General features: G+C 32.4%; 2 protein-coding genes across 2 annotated transcripts in view; both read right to left on the bottom strand.

The window, feature by feature from the left end:
- Positions 1-20,667, bottom strand: part of LOC115890746 — a 125,544-nt gene extending 104,877 nt beyond the window's left edge. The window contains 2 exon segments of the mRNA XM_030911069.1: positions 17,163-17,389; positions 20,632-20,667. Of these exon segments, the coding sequence (XP_030766929.1) occupies positions 17,163-17,389; positions 20,632-20,667 (263 nt within the window).
- LOC115890767 (piggyBac transposable element-derived protein 2-like) lies at positions 1,719-2,954 on the bottom strand. The gene is made up of 2 exons (XM_030911096.1): positions 2,750-2,954; positions 1,719-2,541 (listed from the first exon to the last, which is right to left on the bottom strand). Exons 1-2 carry the CDS (start codon positions 2,764-2,766, stop codon positions 1,845-1,847), a joined length of 714 nt encoding a protein of 237 aa, XP_030766956.1. The 5' UTR covers positions 2,767-2,954; the 3' UTR covers positions 1,719-1,844.
- Positions 20,668-22,207: the final 1,540 nt, after the last annotated feature.

Raw genomic sequence — 22,207 nt, forward strand, 5'->3', positions numbered from 1 at the left:
AAAAGAAATAAAATTATATTTTTATGAAACCGCAATAAAGCAAAAGGAAATGCGAAACGCCAATAAAATAAATATAACAATATCGTCCAAGCCTTAATTGAATTATTAAAAGTTGAAATTAATTTTCTTAAATATGATATAGCTGAAGAGCTAATTATAATTTAATTGCTTCTAGTTAGGGGAATATTTTGAGGAAAGTTTTATTTATTATTACTTTGTCTTTTATCGCAAATTAATTACTCTATTAATTAAAAGAGACATAAAAGATATATCGAAAACAAATATAAAGGGTGAGCCTTAAATAAGTGCAAATATTATTAGAGGTAGTATATTTCGACTCTAGAAACACGTCTATGAGATTTTTTCGCCAAAAAAATTGGAATTTTTTTAAAAAAAATTAGAATTAATTTTTTAATTTTTAGTTAAAGAATCTTATAAGAATATCTTTAAAAGAAGATCTAGAAAAAATCCAGTGGTTCTCAAAATTTAATCGAAAAATCAATTCTTATGAAATTTTCAAAATAAAAAATCTCGGTTATGTTGGACTTATTTGAAAAACGGTAAAGAGAAAATATGTTTGTCTGTCCTAAACATCTTAACTTAGAATAGGTCCAAGAATCACCTCCTTAAATATTAGAATATCATTAAGAAACACCCTGTATTCCAACTAAAGTGTCCAAACTATTTTTCACTTGCGACAAAAGCTCTTAGTGTTGATAGGATTACGATTTTATATTTTCAACAAAATCTCGTTTGATAAGTTATACTTATAAGTTACGACTTGAAGAAGATACAGAAGCCAAATAAAAGACTAAGAAAATCTCTTTTTCCTTTAAAGATATCATTTAGTTCTCTTAACCAGCGAGATCGACAAGACAGAAACAGCTCAAAGCAAAGTGGAAAAGAACGGAGGATGGAGAAGTCAAAGAAAAGCAGGTAATTTTAGGCTTGTTTGCAGGAAAATCTCCTAAGTAAGATAAATTAAGGGAAGCTGTTGTGTTCAGTGAAGTAAATACGCTTAAACTCGAAAGATATTCGTGTCTTTGTTAAGAATATTTACATTTACAATTTATTTATGTACAAGTTGATTTAATTTAGCTCAAATACACATTATGTCAATTAAAAAATCTAGTTTAGCTTCAAGTTTAGTTTCATTAAGAACCTCGTAATATATGTGGAATATATTCGTGGTTTCAATTAATGTAGAAGTATGTTTTTCTAATTTCAATGTAAGCATTCAGTATGTTAAAATTAGTGGTAGTACTTTTCAATTAGTGGAAAAAGTTAACAAACTTTTAAGTTTCATTCTGAACCTCGCAATTAGTGGAATAAATTAGTGGTTTCAATGGTTTATACTTTTTTATTTACGATCATTAACAATGTCTAAAAAACACAATTAAAACTAATAGAATATCCTAGCAACAGCTTGAGTTAGTCAGTTGTATCCATAGAGAAAGCCTAATATTTAGCTTATAAATCAATCTTTGAATAAGAAGACTAATGCCCACTTGCACCGTTTGTATAAACTTTGTTTAAAGGCTAAACAGTGATTAACTATAATAAAATATGTATAATTAATCACTGTTTAGCCTTTAACGCCTGATTTAATTTTTGTTCGAAAAAATGGCCATTATACACATTTTAGTTACTTTAGGAGTTAATTAAGACACACTGTGGAGCAAAAATTTCATTTTTTCTCAGACTTTTCGAAAAAACTATGTGACCATATGGTAACACTAGGCGGTTTGCCTACCCAGTTTTGGAAATATTATGACGGAAAATTTTTACATACATATGTTTATTTAAATTTATTATAAATACATTATTTTAGGGTCAGGTAACACCTATACAGTATGGAATATGAAAAAACAGTCAATACAAAGTCCGACATTGCACTTTTTACACTTTCTACGCATTGAATTGTATACGAGTTCGTTTCTCACATCGCTGTCCGAGTCCCAGTAAAACCTCTTTCCTGGTAAATCGTTATACCCAATAAGAATGAGTATTCCAATGTAGCATTTCATCTCTTCAGTAGTCACACGTGGATCAGGGCAGTTTTTGAACAAGGCATATCTAGAGGTTTCCTCAATCAAAATAGACAGAACTTCGTCATCAATGAACATCTCAAATAACTGTACCGGAGACAAGTTTTGATACTGCAAATGATTACCATCTGGAAAACTTTGGCGACTTGGCTCCAAATCGCCCTGGATCCATTGGAATTCTTCTAACTTAGCTGAAACGTTTACTTGTGGCATGATGTTGTGCAATATAGGTGAATCTCGCTGTGACAGAGCACTCTCTTGCGAAAGTATTTGATCATCAGAAGTGCATCCACCAATTCTATTATTGTCCAGAAGTTTTACTTCAGCTTGAGCTCGAAGTTGTCCTCCAGATAGGTTGTCCACAAATCCACCCCCATCTTCATCTCCCGAGTCCACATCAGTCAGGACGCTTGCATCGGGTGGTTCAATAAATATTTCATCTATATCTTCATTATAGGCAATTTCCAAAGCCTCTTGAAGTGTAAAACCTCTCCTAAAAACAAAACCGTTATTAGAGCAAAAAACAGGTAGTACATGCGCTTAGCGTTACTATATGGTAACAACTTAATATATGCACCTGTATCTGAGAAGACATAACCTAAAAACTCCAACCGGCACAATTAATACCTGACTGTATGTCTTCTCTTACTTACTGACAAATATAAACGCCATATTTTGAGAATATCAAAAGTTATACTTACTCAAACCTTGGTTCCATGGCAGTTTTGTAGAACAACAAAAATTACTAAACGGAAAACTGTCTCAGGGTCATAAATCACACACAAAGTAGAACTGTAACTCTTCCGATGCTTATTAGAACCATTCTAAAGAGACTCATGGCGCTATCTATCCGACAGAAGTAGAAGGTTGGGGACAGGCGTCAAATATAGGGAGCCTTACACTTGTGACCATACAGTGACGCTAGGCGTTAATGGGTTAACCAAAGTTTATACAAACGGTGCAAGTGGGCATAGAGCTACATTCGAAATCAATTCGCTGGCCGAGTGCCACTTCGACGTTAAAGTCGGCACGAAATTAACCATTCACAACAAATTTCAATTCGAATTTTGCGCATGCGTGTTTAAACATTCTCCTGACATTTTTTAGGTTAGTTGTTGGTTTTGATTTTGGAAGAGTCAAAATCCGGGACAGTTGTTAATTAAGTTTTCCAAGTTTTTATGTTTAGAAAAAACAACGTCATTTATTGATGATTTTTTTCTAAAATGTGTCTCAAGCACCCAAAACCTTTTCTCGCCATTAATATGGGTCGGACACCCCATTCTTTGGGTTTTGGTAAACCCCTTGGTTTTCGGTGAAGCTAATTATTGAGCTGCAACAATAATTGCCGTTTTTTTAACAGCAAAGCCACAAGTCCTAATAAAATAAGAATAGCGTCCTTCACTCATTTTTCTTTTAATAATTATTTACTTTTCACAGGAAAATGGCTTGTAACAACGACATAAACAAAATAATTATTAAAATTTAAATGTCAAATTTGTCATAATTGTCAAACGAAAATTCCGTGCTGAAGTGGAAGTTTGCAGCTTGATGGCAGCTTGCAAGCTTTCAATCCAAATTCAACTTGCACTCTGGCGTCGAATTTTGCTGTGAATGAGTACACTGAAGTACATAAGATAAGCTTGTGTGCCAAAGTACGACTCGGCCAGCGAATTGGTTTAGAATGTAGCCTAAGGAAGAAGCATAATGCTATCCATGTATTCATGCATGGTAGGCGGAAAAAGGACTCTAGGATGGGGATCCTTGATAGTTCTGTTTGATGATTCATTTGACACATTTGAATTTCATTTGAAATTTTGTGGATTTGTCAGTCTTTACGGAGCTTATTTTATGTTATTTATTACTTATTCTACTACTGATAGTTGTATAAAGGTAGTAAATCTAGATGGAAATTGTGGCAGAACTTAAATTAACAGTGACACTATCGCGATTTATCGAAAAAGACTCTAAAATAGTTGGTTGTGTAGCGTGCGGTAGATCTCGGCAAAAATCGAGTGAAATAATGGAACAACTTTTCGCTAGTAAGTGACTACATAATATACATACGTGTAGTAGATCATTTATGAAATTCACTTAAATTAACTAATTATATATATGTTTTTCTTGCATTTTTGCTTTTATTTATTACTTGTCAAAGATTAGACGTCAAAGAATTTATATACGTCAATTTGACTTACCTGCTTCAGTAGCGTATCGGATGTTTGTGTTAATAAATAATTATTAAAACTTATCTATTTTTATTATAATCATATGTTTTTATAACAATTTTAATAACTACCAACATTTATTCACAACGTAAAATAAAAAAAAAATACTGAGTCTACCCCACGTCTACCCTACATCATAGTTTTACATTTTTTAAATAAAATTAGAACGGCACTGATAAACCGGAATTTAAGTCGGCCATATTTGAGTCCCATCGCGGTGGACATAAGATTTTTGATATGCTCCTTCCTTAGTCTTCTTATTCAAAGAAATCAATCAACTTTTGATTTCTAACCCCAGTTTCTCTTGACTGAAAATAATCAAAGGCCAAAATGACATTCCTCGCAAATTTTGAAGTATAATTAGTGAAAAAGTTAAAAGTTTGTTAACTTTTTCTACTTATTGAAAATATCTACTACTAATTTTGACCTTCTGAATGCTTATATTGAAATTAGAGGAACAAACTTCTACGCTAATTGAAACCACTAATTTTGAAGTATTGAAGGAAGGAATTGTTATACTTTAACATTTATGATTTAACCTGAAATGGAAGTAAAAACTTAATAAGCCTAATGGAAAAAGTTTTATTGATTAAAAAAGGAGATAAAAATGTATAATCCTCAGAGGTAAAGCTACTAGTAATTAATTTTTTTCTGGTAAAAGTTTAGCCGTTTATTTGCCTCTCACGCGGGTATAAATCATCAAACTAGTAAAAAATTAGGCCCTAAATCCGTCCTAATCCGATGGCGTCAGTTTTAAAAATATAATGGGATGCAAAAAAAGGTGAACCGTCCAACGCGGATTATTTTGTCCTAAATTTATTGCTCTATGCACGACGTACGATTATATTTCCTAGAATTTGGTAAATAATGTAAAAATAACGTTCAGGATTGTTTTAATCTCATACACTGGCAGAGATCTTAAGGGATCAATAATATTAAATTATCAATCCAATTCATATATACTATTTATTAAAGACTTCTTAATACCAATTTAATATTTTTAGAGCCATATTTTAATTCCGATTTAATAATAATAATAAATAGTATATAAACCATGATCGAAAAAAAATGGCGTCTAGTTGGCTTGGAAATGAACATCGATGACATTCCCCATAAAATTTTACATATAAAATGACAGCGTTTTTTTTTTATCATAGTGAGCAAAGGCAAAAAATATTTATTTGGAGTTGCTTAAAAACACGATTTCGTCTTTTAGTCCGACATTTACTTTAACTGCGGTTTATAGTCGGAAATAGTATTTTAACAAATATATTAACGTGAAAATTAAATACCTTACAGATACTCCCGTACTAAGCACAGTATAAATAAGTTCTTTTCTTGTAAATAACTTTCTTATCGTTTGCATTTTATGCCCTTGATGTTTGTTTAGGGCTTTGTTTCAAGTCTAAATATTAGTGCCTGACTCTATGCCTCCTTCATCTTCCCCTAGGAGATGCAAGACCTTGTCGTTGGTGGGGAAGCTCCTGGTCAGGTGCTGGGGAGAATCCCCTCTAGCACTTGGCTTGGTCTAAGAAGCATCTCACTCATCGTCTTGTCCCTGACTGTAGTGTCGTGGCCAGGGAATTGCACCAAGACATATAACGATACCGGGCGGGGCTACGTACAGCCTCAACCTTGGGGCACCGGGGGGCACCCCATTGTATTTTACCCCTTACTTCTACATGCGGGGCTCTGTAGAAGTGGACCGACTGTCCCTAGCGACTCATAGGAACACTATGAGATCTGATAATAATAGTAATATAAACATCACCGGTGAAGCTGTGGGGAAACCCCCTAGCGACACTGGGAACAGTAACAATGAAAGTTCCAAGGGGCCAAACCCAAAGAGAACTACAGGAGAGGTGGCTGACACTTGCGTGAGACCATCCTCCGCAAATGGCATACAAGCTACCACCTCCTCCAAGGGTCGGGAGCCTACCTCCTACATCTAAACCCAACAGGCGACACAAGCTACCGTTTCGTCTACCCGGCCTGGGTCGTAGCTCCTCGACTGTGAGGGACACGGGTCTCCGTAGGAAGTCCTGGGACTGTATGATGAGTTATAACTCAAGAAAGGGGGACACAATAGATCTCTAAGGTCGCAGAGATTAACCCCCCTCCCACTTATTCTAAATTCTTATTCTATTCTAATGCCTCCTTCATCGATTGCATTGTGATCCGATTCAATTCTCACGATTCTCTTTTACGGGTCATCGTTCAAATGTTATGGATCCGTGCTGGCCACGATTCAGTTAAACGAACCGTATTCTAAACAGTGAATCGAATCTCACGATTCATTTTTAATACTGGTTCAAATGAACGACTCGTTCAATCTTTGCCCACCTCTAATTCACATCATAAACTTTGGTATACAACTACTGATTTCAGAGATGGAGAACTAACCTCTGTAAAACCGTCTCAGGCACTAACTTTTGTCGAAGAGTTATAGCTCAAGAAAGGAAGACACAATAGATTGGATAGTGTGTCCTTTAACCTAATATCCTTTTACTTCAACAGAGTTCTTTATTTATCGTTTAAGGCATTATTATAAGTGAATTTATTTAAAACTTCCAGTAACTTTTAATCTTTAAAAAAGACCCTTTTACAAAAAGAAACTTTGACTAATTCAAATAAAACGTCGAAAAACACAGAGACCTTTAATTGAAAATGTATTTTGACCGTTCGCTAATTACATTGTCGACAAATGACAGAGAAATATCGAAGCTTCGAAAAAGAAGTTAATGAGTTGAGAAAGATTTGAAAATAATCTGCCTTTGTTTATTTCAGAGCAAAATTTCGGTCAAGGCGAGTGCAGACGTTGAGATTTATCACTTTGTTAACCCAGTTAGGGACTGGAGGGTCAAAAACACGGTGGAAAAGCTTTTTGAAATACTTTGTAGTATATTCTAGTCCACTCTAAATATCAAAATCCATTTTGCTTATGAAGTTTTTCTCTAAATTGTTAATAAATTAATTAAAATAAAATGAAAAATATACGAAATAATATAAATGTACTGATTTCTTTCGAAAATCGACAACTATGAAACTATGAACCCTTCCCGGACACAAACGGTACAGTGTGAGACAAGAAATTGTAGAGAAAAACAAGCCGTATAACATAGGATACAACATTTTAATGAACAGTGCTTTCTATAAAATCAATAAAATTAAAAATATACGAAATAATATAAATGTACTGATTTCTTTCGAAAATCGACAACTATGAAACTATGATCCCTTTCCCGACACAAACGGTACACTGTGAGACAAGAAATTGTAGAAAGAAACAAGCCCTATAACATAGGATACAATATTTTAATGAACAGTGCTTTCCATAAAATGAATAAAATGAAAAATATACGAAATAATATACATGTACTGATTTCTTTCGAAAATCGACAACTATGAAACCATGAACTCTTCCCGGACACAAACGGTACATTGTGAAATAAGAAATTGTAGAGAGAAACAAGCCCTATAACATAGGATACAACATTTTAATGAACAGTGCTTTCTATACCATAAATAAAATGAAAAATATACGAAATAATATACATGTACTGATTTCTTTCGAAAATCGACAACTATGAAACCATGAACCCTTCCCGGACACAAACGGTACATTGTGAAATAGGAAATTGTAGAGAGAAACAAGCTCTATAACATAGGATACAACATTTTAATGAACAGTGCTTTCTATATAAAATGAAAAATATACGAAATAATATACATGTACTGATTTCTTTCGAAAATCGACAACTATGAAACTATGAACCCTTCCCGGACACAAATGGTACAGTGTGAGACAAGAAATTGTAGAGAAAAACAAGCCGTATAACATAGGATACAACATTTTAATGAACAGTGCTTTCCATAAAATCAAGCGATTTTTACTAAGAGACCTTTTCTACGTAATAAAACGCCGTAAATGTATATTTTTTACTCAGTAGTTTTATACAGATACGGACGAAAAGTTATTACTATAAAAACCAGTTAAAGAATATTTAAATGGCTAAATGATACTGTCATCAAATTGAAATTTCTCATGTCAAAAACCTTCCAGACACCAATTTTCATCCAAATATTGACGTTACTTCAAAAATTATTTGGAAAAAACTGAAATAAAAATGAAACTTCTAAACCCTGTATCTCCGAAACTAAGCATTTTAGGACATACATTTATAAGGATTTTTTTACTTATTTTTATCTGCGAAATATGTATTATACATATGTATGTATAAATCTTATGGACCCTGTATAATCCTACCTAAAAAAATGATTATGAAATTGTTTTTTTTTTCTTTAACTGGATATATTTAAAAAAAATCATAAGTTATATTCGTCAAAAACTTAATTAACAAAAGGGTAAATTACATTTTTCATTAACGGTTTGTTTTTGCAAAGCTGGCAGGCCTGTTTATTTGACTTATATCCAAAGTTAGCTTTGTGCGCCAATGTTGTTTTAGGCCAGGTTTGGGCAAAGCTGAAATACCCAATCGTTCAAAAGCCAGCTACAAAGTGAATATTATATCTCTTCCTAAAGTTACTTAACATTACTATTACGTATTAGATAATTTCTGTATTTATTACTATTTACTTTTATTTTTTTGAAAATTACCTCTATTAAAAATATGAAGCATAAAAAAAAGTTTTATAATAATAAGAAGATTTTGCCATAAGACTGTAAATAGAAAGAGACACATAGAGTGGATTAATATAATATATTAATATATATAATATAATTATATATATTAAAGTGGATTAACAACATTAGATACTATATTATTATAAACTTTTTTTTATGATTTAGCTGAAATTTTGAATGCGCGTATAAGTACTTTAAAAAAAATGAAGAAACACATTACTAAAAATTGTATTAATCAATAATAAATATGTAAAAATATGTAAAAATAAAAAAAAAACGATTAAAAAAGATGTCGCCTTGACTAGGATTCGAACCTGCCTTACTACGGCTCCAACGTCATAGCAGCGTAAAGTCTTAACGCTTTAACCACGCGGCCACCGAGGACTTGAAAGATTCTATGCAAAATTCTTACTTAAACCACAAATTACCTATAACAGATGCGAAAGAAAGCGACTGCATCGGAAACCGCTCGGCAAACCCGACACGCCTATTGAGTGGTGTAAATACACCAGTCGTTTAGTCCGGAAACCTATGCTGTGTCGTATTCGCTTGCTGGAATGACATAGTGTGTGGTTATATGTTTCTTTTTAAAAACGGGTGTAGGATTTTTGTTGAACTTTTGAACTGTTATTTCTAAGTTTTGGTAATTTGTATATCTTATTTAAAATGGGATGCAAATGTGTTTATTTATACAAAAAAAAAGATATTTATAGTATAAAAAATTAATTTATTTAACAAAATTTAATTAAAAATGTGACAAAATAGTTACCTTTCTATTGGTTCTATCGGACTTTTTTCGACTATATAAATCTTTATTTGTAAACTTTAATACATCAAATATTTTCAATCTAATAAATCATTTAATGATGTAAATAAGAGGAAATTTCTCATATGGGTGGTCAAATTTTATAGTTTTCATTATATCAAACAGCCTCTGAGAAATGTTTTCAACTCAAAATGCCTTTAATTATGTTTGACTACATCATTAAAAAGGGTCTTCAAATACATCAATGTGATATTTGTCTAAAATTTGCAAAAGAATCCGAATCTCTGGATAACTCGAAATTATTTACCCATTTAAAAGCCTTTGAACATGAAAGTGGAGAAATTTGTTCATTTTATTTACAGGCTGGAAAAATTATTTATATTAAATTTTGATGAGTTTTGCACTGACGAAAACATTCAGAGGCTATTTGATATAATAAAAACCTCGATGAAAACTATAGAATTTGACCACCCATGTGACATATTTCCTCTTATTTACATCATTAAATTATTTATTAGATTGAAAATATTTTATGCATTAAAGTTTACAAAAAAGAAAGATTTATATAGTCGAAAAAAGTCCGATAGAACCTTTGAATAAGAAGACTAAGGAAGGAGCATAATGCTATCCATGTATTCATGCATGGTGGACGGAAAAGCCACCATAAAAGCTCTCTAGGGTGGGAATCCTTGACAGTTCTGTTTGACGATTCATTTGACATATTTGAAATTTTGTGGATTTGTCAGTCTTTACGGAGCTTATTTTATGTTATTTATTATTTATTCTACTACTGATAGTTGTATAAAGGTAGTAAATCTAGATGGAAATTGTGGCAGAACTTAAATTAACAGTGACACTATCGCGATTTATCGAAAAAGACTCTAAAATAATTGGTTGTGTAGCGTGCGGTAGATCTCGGCAAAAATTGAGTGAAATAATGGAACAACTTTTCGCTAATAAGTGACTATATAATATACATACGTGTAGTAAACCGATCATTTATGAAATTCACTTAAATTAACTAAATTATATATTTTTCTTGCATTTTAACTTTTATTTATTACTTGTCAAAGATTAGATGTCAAACAATTTAGATACGTTAATTTGACTCACCTGCTTCAGTAGCGTATCGGATGTTTGTGTTAATAAATACTTATTATAACTTATCTATTTTTATTAGAATTATATATTTTTATAACAATTTTAATAACTACCAACATTTATTCACAACGTAAAATAAAACCACAAATTATTGAGTCTACCCCACGTCTACCCTACATCATAGTTTTACATTTTTTAAATAAAATTAGAACGACACTGATAAACCGGAATTTAAGTCGGCCATATTTGAGGCCCATCGCGGTGTACCTAAGATTTTTGCTATGCTCCTTCCTTAGTCTTCTTATTCAAAGGATAGAACCAATAGAAATGTAACTATTTTGTCACATCTTTAATTAAATTTTGTTAAATAAATTAATTTTTTATACTATAAATATCTTTTTTTTTCCTAATCTCCTACGAGCTGATATAATATGACGAACAATCTATTAAATTACTGTGAGATTATACAGAAAAGTCCACAGACTTCGAGACAGGAAAATCAAGTCCATTTAGCGTGTGTCCAAATTTTGACAAGTTTTCAAAAATGACAGTTTTGTTTAGACTGACGTTTAATTTCACCTGACTTCTCGGTGATGATTCCTTTTTATGGGGGTACATAAAATCTAAAATTTACGGCCATGAAGAAATTCAAAACTTGGAGCAGTTAAGGCAGAAAATATTTAATGCCTTTGACACTGTCACCCCTGATATGTTATCCAATTTGAGGAGGGGATTTTATGATCGTTTGGGTTATTGTTTAATGCAATAGGGAGGCACCTTTGAACAATTTTTTTATCCATTACCTACCTTGACGAACATGGGAAAACGAAGGTCCTTTTCAGGACCACAAATATTTTGATTGAGAAAATTGGTAACTTTTTTTTGGATTAAAAAACAAAAGTTGTTAATATAATTCCAATTTAAAAGCGTTTTAGTAGTTTTAATACACACTATGATATAAAATTAATTATTATTATAATGTACATTATTAATACTATTGTTCATTCGAAATGGCATTAAGGCCCAATTGCAACAATGATTTAAATTTTTCTTAAAGATAACTAGAGCTTAGAATGAGCTGTATTTATATTTACTTTAATATTCACCTTAAATGAGGGAATTTGACTGATACAATTTTTGAATTTGAATTGTTTTTAATGATACTAACAATTTTAGTTCAATTTTTAATAAAATTTATTTAATATTAATAGAAATCCAAGGGATTTGAAACTTCTTTTAGCGATTTATAACATTCTCAAATGAATTACAGGTGCCCTTATTTTCTATGAAAATCACACAATTTTTTTCATAGTCGCTGCAGTTGCTATAGCTATAAAAAACTAATTTTTTAAGGTGTGAAAATTGCGACACACGCTAAATGGACTTGATTTTTCGTATGTCTCGAAGTCTGTGGACCTTTTTGTATGCCTCGATAACATATTGGTGCAGATTATTTTCACCCAAACTATACATTGATGCTGATTGTCTATGAACTCTTTCTGAAGGTCACAGAAACCTGAACGCGTAATTCGGTGTTCTTTCGCATCTGTTATAGGTAATTTGTGCTTAAACGATAATGTTTAGTGAAAGTACTTTTTTATTTATAAACATTTATTTAATTCTGTTTTTAGTATTTGTTGTTATAGCGGCAACATAGATACATTATCTGTAAAAAAACTGTCTAGCTGTAACGGTTTATAAGATAGACAGACTTGTGACAGACGGACGGACAGACAGCGAAGTCTTATTAATAGGGTTTCCGTTTTTACCCTGTGGGTACGGAACCCTAAAAAGTATTTTTTTGGTTTCTGCTCCAACAGTGATGAATGTTTTTCAGATCTTTCTCAAAGTATTTTTTATCTAAGACATATTTTATAGAATGTTTTATAAAAAAATATATGTATTTTTTTTATATAGAAACAATATCAAAATTCAAGCTATAAAACGTATTATTCTGTTCGTAGAACTCGCAGATTCAAAGGTTAACGTTCCCTTATTCTAATATCTATTTATATAACAAGCACATCTTTATATACTGCGTGACATCGCCCTCTAAAGGACTTATTTTATGCGAATATAAAGAAGGGATAAAGCTACATTTAATTGGATTCATCTCGAAAAATCAGACGACAGACTAGACAGATTCTTTCTTTAAAAAGAGCTTAATTTTATCTGATAAATATTGGACTCTTATATTTTCAACAAGATTTTGAACTATTGTAAAATGTAGGTACACAACCATGAAGTTTTTTAAAATCTATTTTAAATCATCATAAAATATTTTAATAATTGTACAGAAATTGTGGATTATAAAAATTGTAAGGAAATTTAGGATAATCCAGAAATACTTTTATGTATATGTGATGTTTTTTTTCAAATCTAGCTTCTATTTCTATACAGGATGAGCCTTCAATAAGTGCAAATATTTTCAGGGTTGGTAGATCTCGATAAAAGAAACATATTTTCTCTTTACCGTTTTTCAAATAAGTCCAAAATAACTGAGATATTTTACTTTGAAAATAAAAAAAAAATAATATTTTGCTTAAATTTTGCTTAATTTTTTTTTGCTTAAATTTACTCGATCTTTTCTGGGTTTTCTTTCTTGTAAATTTAATCTACTACCTACGTTGCCATATTATGCATATATTAGGATTTTTAACTACAAAAAAAAATCCAAATTTTCAATTCTATAAAAAGTAAAAATCTGTAATAAAAAAGTTTTTCCTCTTGTAAAGACAATCCGGGGACATACTGTAGGTATGATGGGGACCACAATAGATTTGTGAAATTTGCAGTGAAATAGACCAATCGTCACAGAATTATGAAACTACCAGTAGTATTCTTAATTAATACACACATTAATTCTTATTAATACACAAAGCAAGGCATTAAATTATATTTAATTTTTTTTATACATACAATGAAAATAAATTACATTTTTCTACAAACGTCAAAAATTGACAAGCTTCGCGACTTGATAACAATGTGCGAAGTGACACTTTTTTCATTTTTCTACGTTACCATGACACGGTGCGAAATAATGCGCAAAATGCCTATTTTGCACACTGCATGTAAATTATATGGGATTTTGGAATTTTGATTTTTGGAAAATGAAATATTCAAGATTAAACAAATAACAAATATCAAACTTAACACTAATGCATATTCTAGTTATTATTTACAATATTAACATTAATAGTTCAACCAGTACACGAACCCATATTTAATCCCAAACTAGATAGTTCTGATTTTGCTTGAGATATGGGAGTTTTGGAACTTGGGGTACTTGATCCCGGTATTTGACACTCTAAAATTTTATTTGATATTTGAATTTTATTGTTGATATATCCTCGACGTATCCCTCGGCCACTGTCGAAGATTTGTTTGATACGTCTATGTCTTCTTGTAAGCCTATAGAATGTGGTGTCCCTCAGGGTTCAGTACTTGGCCCTATTTTGTTTCTGGTGTTTATCAACGACATTGCAAATCTGGACATTAGCGGTAAAATCTGCCTCTTTGCGGACGATACTAGTTTCACTTGGAGCGGCCCAGATGTTGCGGCGCTATATGATACTATATCCAATGACTTACGCACCATTAAGTCTTAGTGCGATTCTAATCTCCTATGCCTCAACCTATCAAAAACTAAAGTTTTGTCATATAAAAGTACTATACAACCTTTTGTACTTAATAACACTACTATTGACGTCGTGGACTCTGTGAAATTCTTAGGACTTCTTGTAGACAACTCGTTAAAATGGGACTCTCACATTGAAACTCTATCAAAGAAACTAAGCGCTGCCTGTTTTGCGCTAAGATCAGTTTCTAAGGAACTTAACTTCTCAACCTCTAGAATAGCCTAGTATGCCCTTTTTGAGTCACATCTTCGTTATGCCCTTCCATTCTGGGGTACTTGCTGCGCAACAAAATTTGTGTTTTCATACTTCAAAAGAGAGCAGTTCAATATTTATTGGGACTGAACAGTAGAACTCACTGCCAGAATTTCTTTAAAAATTTGAAAATAATCCGCAAGCACATATCTGCTATTCCCGAAAGGCCATCTCATAACTATCCACTTAGGAATGCAGAGCACGATCTTTATCTGCCAACCCCGAGCTCAGAACTAGTTAAGGGTTCAATACTGTACAGTGCCAAAAAAATGTACAATCATCTGCCTTTGCATATCAAATCGCTTTCATTCTTTCCCGCATTTCGCAAGGCTCTAAAATCATACCTACTGGAGAGAGCCCTATACGCGGTAAACGACTTTTTTTGTTGATGTTTGATTATGAACAATTTTGAATTTTAAAATTTTGATCATCTCACACACTGGTCAAAGGTCAAGTATTTAATATTCTATAACTTTAAAATTATATCTATTTACTGCGTACTGTTCTAAAATTGTCCATGTATATTCTTTTTGTAATTTTAAAGACTTAAATTTTTTTGAATTGTATTATTTGTATTGTGTATTTTTTGTTGTTTGTATTTTTTTGTGATTTTGTTGTTTGTGAGTGCTTTGTCGATGAAGCTGTTTTGGCTGTTTGCACAATAAAGCGTTGTTTGTTTGCTTGTTTTGTTTGTTTGATTTCCATCCTCCGTGGCGCTTCAAACTAAATATATCAACCTCTGCATTAGCAAGGAGTGTGGCTGAAGTTCTCCGGAAACAATGCCCAGTGTAGGCCTCATACACTGGCAGCTTCAAGTGTTTTGCTATCATGCTAGACATCTTACCAATAGAGTTTATGCCGACCACTTGGTTAACACATCTTTTATTTTGATATTTTAAAAACGATCTGCGACTGGTATCATTTCTTGGACGAAGAGCTACGTATTTTCGGTCAATCTCAATATAATTCAAATTTGACACTGTAAAGACTCGGTCTATGTTTGTTTTTGTATCGGGTACTTTAACAATCAAAATTGAATCTTTATCTTCTATGTTATCGACCGTCATTTTAGTAAGTTCATCACGGCCGCGGCAAGCACCAGAAATACCAAATATTAAAACGACCCAAAAAGGAAATCGATGACGATGTTCAGTAATAAAAAACATACATTCGAAGCAATCGAGACCAGTGAAGATGAGTGTATACAAGACAGTATTCATACCGACGTTGATTTTTGGCTGTGAAAGTTGGGTATTAACTAAAAGATTGAAGAGTAAGATCCAAAGAATGGAGATGTTATATCTACGAAGAGTACTTGGGGTAACAAGGAAAGATAGACTAAGGAACAGTATAAGAGAGGAACTAAAAGTAGATTCGATCCTGAATAAAATTGAGCAAGGTCAGCTTAGGTGCTAGGGATATTTGATCAGAATGAACAACGACATACCAATAAAAGGCGTGTGGGAAGCTAAAATGCAGGAACAGAGACCAAGGGGAAGATGAACTAAAACATGGAAAGACACAATAGAAAAGATAGTGCAGGATAGAGGACTAACATTAACAGAAGCCAAAAGTTTAGCAAGAGACAAAAATAAATGGAAACAATTTGTGTAGAGTGTAGCAATTAAATGAATTTATTTAATTTAGTATACCTTACACCTTCGGGTAGAAAGGTTTTTGATTATATATATACATTTGAAGCAATAATAATAATTTTTAGGGATATCCCGATTTTAATGTTTGTAGAAAAAATGTTGCTTGCAACTCGTGCGCGAATTACTTTGGTGATCTCGACTAATTTTTCAACTAGGCTACGCCTCGTTAAAAAAATCAAGTATCGATCACCAAAGTAGCACTTCGCGCACTAGATACAAAAATAACTATAGTTATTATTAAATAAAATTATATAAGGATTCTTGCCACTTAACTGCTTATATAGAAATTGAATTCTACGCTGTGTTTGTCATAATGTGGATCAACCTGCTCTCACTACCGGTTTCGGAGCCCTACTCCATCATCAGGTGAGCTTGGGCAGATCCACAAAATGACAACCACAGCGCAGAGATAGTTAATTCCGACTTGTCGAAAAGTGTCGGTTAGATATTAAGTCCCGAACGGGAGATAGCGGCCTGCGTGCAATGGTAGTACTTTCGTACCACCGGGGCGCAACTATCGATAGTAAAAGGATGTCTAACCGACACTTTCCGACAAGTCGGAATTAACTCTCTCTGCGCTGTGGTTGTCATTTTGTAGATCTGCCCAAGCTCACCTGATGATGGAGTAGGGCTCCGAAACCGGTAGGTTGATCTGGTTGATCCACATTATGACAAACACAGCGTAGAATTAAATTTATATATAAGCAGTTAAGTCGCAAGAATCCTTATATAATTTTATTATATACCTATACTGCAAGAAATTTGTTTTCTATTTTGTTATTATTAAAAACATACACTAGATATTGTAGATACAAATAATTGGGGTATTTACCTGAACAAGCTCTGAGCCCTCAACGGACTAGGCAAAGCCACCAAATTAGGATGCAAAGGAACGGTTTGCAGGATCTGCCACAATTCCAGACTTCTCAGCGCCGTAGCTGAGACGGGGTCAGCTAAGATAGTGAACGTGTGCCAGTGAGCCTGAAGTAACAACCCTCTAAGGGCTTGGACAAATTCCCTAGCCGTCGGTGCGAGATGTACTTCTAAAGGGTTGTTTTCCTGTAACATAAAAAAAGGATCTTTAATTTAAATACTGAGAGATTTATAATGGCTGAAATTAGTCAATTATGCAACAACACGCCACAAAACATTTTTAATATAGCAGCTTCATGTTTAATACGAAATATCTAGTAACCTCTAAAATTTTTAAAAAATCCGAAAGGCGCATAATTTTTATTTCATAAAACTGCAATTCTTTGTCGTGTCAAAAATAAAAATTGAATTATAATAATAATATATATTTTTTTAATAAATCCGAATATTTCAGTGTCATGTACAAGGTATATCAGTATGAATGTACAAGGCGAGTCAACAATAGAGTAAAGTTTATTATGTAATTTATATCGAAACCATGAAATATGACATACTAATTAAACGTTAATGATGTCAATCCCCATTTCTTCAGATATTTTTGTAAAGGCATTATGCACACTATTTCTATTTTTTTATTTTTATCGCTACGATTACATAAATATGGACATGCATTTTTTCACAAATATGAAGACAATATTGTTTTTTTCTTCCATTTTTTAGACTATTGTGTGTGAATTATTTTTATATCGACTGGCGATTGCCAGATGTACAGGATGTCCCATTTTTGTGTGTTTTATGGGGTTTCTGGTTTATGAGTAGAGATATAAAGATGCTGTTTTCACATCATTGTTCTACTTATTATGAAACTAAATATGCTACACATATATTTATCCTAGCCTTCTTAGTTCAAAGTTATTTCTTATTTCTTTCTTTTACTTTTATTTTTTAATTAGTAGAAATTTTTGCATTTTTCGATAACCTTTGTATCTCGATTATCTTATAACTTATCGAAAAGGTGAAAAGGGTCAGTGATGGGCGGTGGGTAAGTACCCAATTTGTAGAAGAAATATTGTAGATATACTCGTATTTCTGATATTACTGGTATTATACCGGGTATTTATTATGCGGTCGTTGGAAATACCTTTTATAAAATTAGACTGTTCATCTAAATGTACAGGTATATACCGGACACCCTGATTTTGTTTTTTTTGATCTACCTATTGAGTACTTACCCACCGCCCGTGTCTCGTTTTTCAGGTAGAATGGCAGTGACGAAAGTGGTTCTTCGTTGGGAGCTGTCTATTTCGAAAAATGACTCAAACTTATCTTCTTTTTTTTAAACAGGACACTCTATATATTATTTTTTATTTTATTTGCCTTGTTATGAGCTTTCGAAAATTATAATATACTCTATATTTGTTTATTTAGGTACTGCTAAACTGCTAAACGGCTCTTATTTTATTTAACTTAATTTTACCAGATAATTTTGCTTTGCATCGTGATATTTTGATAAACTACACGGAAACTGAACTTGTGCTGCTTTTAAATAACATGCCAATAACCAACATTTTACGTCGAATTAATTAGTTGATTGTTTTGATTACCTAATTTAAACCGGCCGACTATGTAATAAAGTTAAATAATGCATTTTTACCCCGTTTATGAAAATAAGTATTTTAGAAAGCTCGTAACAAGGAAAATAAAATAATATACAAAATATCCTATTTAAAAAAACATATAAGTTTTAGTCTCGGTTTTAGTCAATTTAAAAAAGACAGATTCCAACGAAGAAATAGTTACGTCACTGCATTCTACGTGAAAAACTGTACGGGAGACCGTTTTCACATTTTCGCTAAGTTATGATACAAAGGGCATCGAAAAATGCAATAATTTCAGATTCGCCCTGTATTTTAGGAAGTAAGAGAGCTAGGACATATCTGTATGTAGCATCTTTAGTTTCATAAAATAGTAACAGCGTAATGTGAAAACCGCATCTTTGTATCTCGACTCATAAACGAGAAACCCTGCAAAACACACGAAAATGGGACACCCTGTACAGACGTACTGCCAAATCAAGAAATCAACTGCGAATGAAATCCAAGATCGATTTAAATATTTTATATCTTTTAATATTTTTTTTTTGTGTTCGTGATAATTCCTTTGCTACTTCGTCCAAAAACCGACAGTACGGAAGGAGCGTTTCGAGGAAGTAAACGGACGAAGGAGCGTTTTGACAAAGGAACGAAGGAACACACAGTCGCATAAAATCTACATTTCCCATAGTAAATATAAGATTTTTGGACGAAGTAACGCGAGGAAGTAAGGCGAGGAAGTAGCGAAGTGTGAGTATGGGGCTTTAAGGTCAGGGAGCAATAACTATACTGAATAATAGATTATTTATGTATTGTATAGATTTTTATATTTTACTAATGGTAATAAAATCAACAATAAAATATAAAATAACTTACTTAAAACAATTTGAAGTATTTTTATTATCTTCATCAACTATCCAATTTCTCTTCTATCTATAAAATACTTTACAGAAAGAAGCAGTAATTTGGCATAACCAATTTTATAGCAACTGTTAAAAATCATCCAATGCAAAACTGTATTAGAACATCGGATTAAAAAAGCTATTTTACTAAGAAGATACTATTTTATGACGTAATTTGCGGATGTAACCGAGGTCTGTAAAATTTTTAAGATTCAGTTTAAACTGGTCGTAAAGAGAGAAAAGTTGTAAAAATAATCATGGTCATATTTCTTTTATTGTAATAAATAGTTTTACGGCCTTTTTTCGATTAATTTTTATGTAATTAATATCTTGTAGCACTGTAAGTACCGAATTAATTGTTTTTTTGCCGCCAGAAATTTTAATATCACCTGAGATGACCTGCCTATTTAAAAGTAAACATATTTCTTCAAATCCAAAACATTCAATTTTAAAAGTCCATTTTACTAGTCCGAAAAAGTAGAAAAATAAACGTTCGGCATTTAAAACTGGCTAGGTATTTTTACACAAATGAAGAAGGAAATTAAAGATAAAGAATTATACTCTATCCGTATTGTAGCACATATTTAGACAACTTATTTATTTTTAAAGGTGCGTATTCACTTGCAACAAAACACTCCGAACAAACCAAACGCGCCGCGCACTCCAAACAATCTTGAACAAAACATTTTCCGAGAGCGCTCTGAACGACCTGCAACAAAACATTTTGCGCGGAGCGTTCCGCCTGTTTGTGGTGTTCGCTGCGTTTCACCAGTAATCAAATTCAAATTCAAATTTCTTTATTAGACCCCATTAAGTTTTACAGAATAATATTAGTATTAATAAATGTGTGTCTAAAGGGATCGCACCGCCAGAGTGGTGCGACCCCAAATACAAAATAGGAATAAATTAAAATTATAAAAATAAACAGAATTACTGACTGGATATTGATAATAACATTATTGTACGTCATTGTAAGTGTCTTGAAATTTGGTAGATATTTACTGTATGGTCTAAGACACTCGAACAAATATCTCTGAACTAACTACCAACAAAATTCAAATTTTTTTTTTCTTGATTTCAGTAAGGACAATCTTCAGATTGTAACAGAGATTTTAACAGGGCACTGTCTCCTCAATAAATACCTCCGTAGACCGAAGCTAAGGTGATCTACAATCTACAAGAAATACGAAAATTAAATTTGTTAAAAAAATAAAATCAAACAGTTAAAATCCATTAAAGGCAGAACAGTTCCGGTTGTTGCTCTGTTTAATTATAGAAATGTTATTGTTAGGAAAACATTTTTCTATTATCCTCGTTTAAAATCGATAACCCATTTTCCAACGCTGAACCGAACTCGAACCAAAGTTTTCCGTGTCAACGAGTTTGTTCGAATTCATCCAGAATTACTATTTAAAATCAATATAAGCTTGTATCAGTTTGAATTAATTATTACACAAAAAGGAGATGAATTATTGATCATCAAATTAATTTCAGCCATTAATTATATTTTAATTATTACTACAAAGTATGTTATTAATCATACCATTACTTATTTTTATTCGTAGAACTTAGGGTGAGCCAAAAAAACTAATCTATGGAATTTATGGGTTAAAATTAACCTTATAACCGAGAAAAAAATATCCCCGGAAGGCAGAATTTTAAGCTCATTTTGAAAAGGTGTCGGTAAACATTCAAAGTTTTTCATTTAAATAACATTACAGTTGAGGGTTGGAACCTTTGGTGTTACACAGCAAAATAAAAACACTAAATCACCACAATACACCAAAACACCTTTACTTTTACACTGGACGCGCGTTTCGCTAACCATGTTAACATCAACAGCAGATGATTATAAACTAAAGTACAATCTACAAGTTGAGCGTTTATATACTGGCTCAGTGGGCACCGAGTGGGCGTGGCAAAATCTAGCCAACCGAGTCAGAGCCCACTGAGCGTAACAGTTAGATTTCCGCCACTAGAGTAGTAGGAACAAAGAACTTGAAGGAATTGGACCGTTGTCTCTGTTCATACTATCTTTACATTTATTAATTCTGATGCTTTCATATGCATCTAATTGCTTGTAATTTGAGACTTGTTTAATTAATTTTAAATTATTAAGATCTATACAATGTTCTTTATCAACAATATGTTCAGCAACGCAAGATTTATCCGGTCTACCATATCTTATCTGAGCTACATGTTCTTTAAATCTAGTTAATATTGATCTTCTAGTTTGCCCAACATATTTCTGATTACAATCTTTACAAGAAATTTCATAAATACCCGACCTTTCCAGTAGAGGTGTTTTATCCTTTGGATTAGCTAATAACACAGGCCGACATGATTTTTGTAACACGAGTCAGTTGCAGAATTTCTTCATAAAAATATGCTTCTAATAACAGAAAAAATACTCCTGAAGCTCCTACACGTACCACTTTCCAGTTGCCTAATTACGCCTCTTTTTTGCAGGTAGTCAATTTTATAGATGTCAGGTATTAAGTCTAGGTAGA

The sequence above is a fragment of the Sitophilus oryzae genome, unplaced genomic scaffold (genome assembly GCF_002938485.1).
Source record: "Sitophilus oryzae breed Bouriz unplaced genomic scaffold, Soryzae_2.0 scaffold_910_pilon_pilon, whole genome shotgun sequence".
Classification (NCBI taxonomy): Eukaryota; Metazoa; Arthropoda; class Insecta; order Coleoptera; family Curculionidae; genus Sitophilus; species Sitophilus oryzae.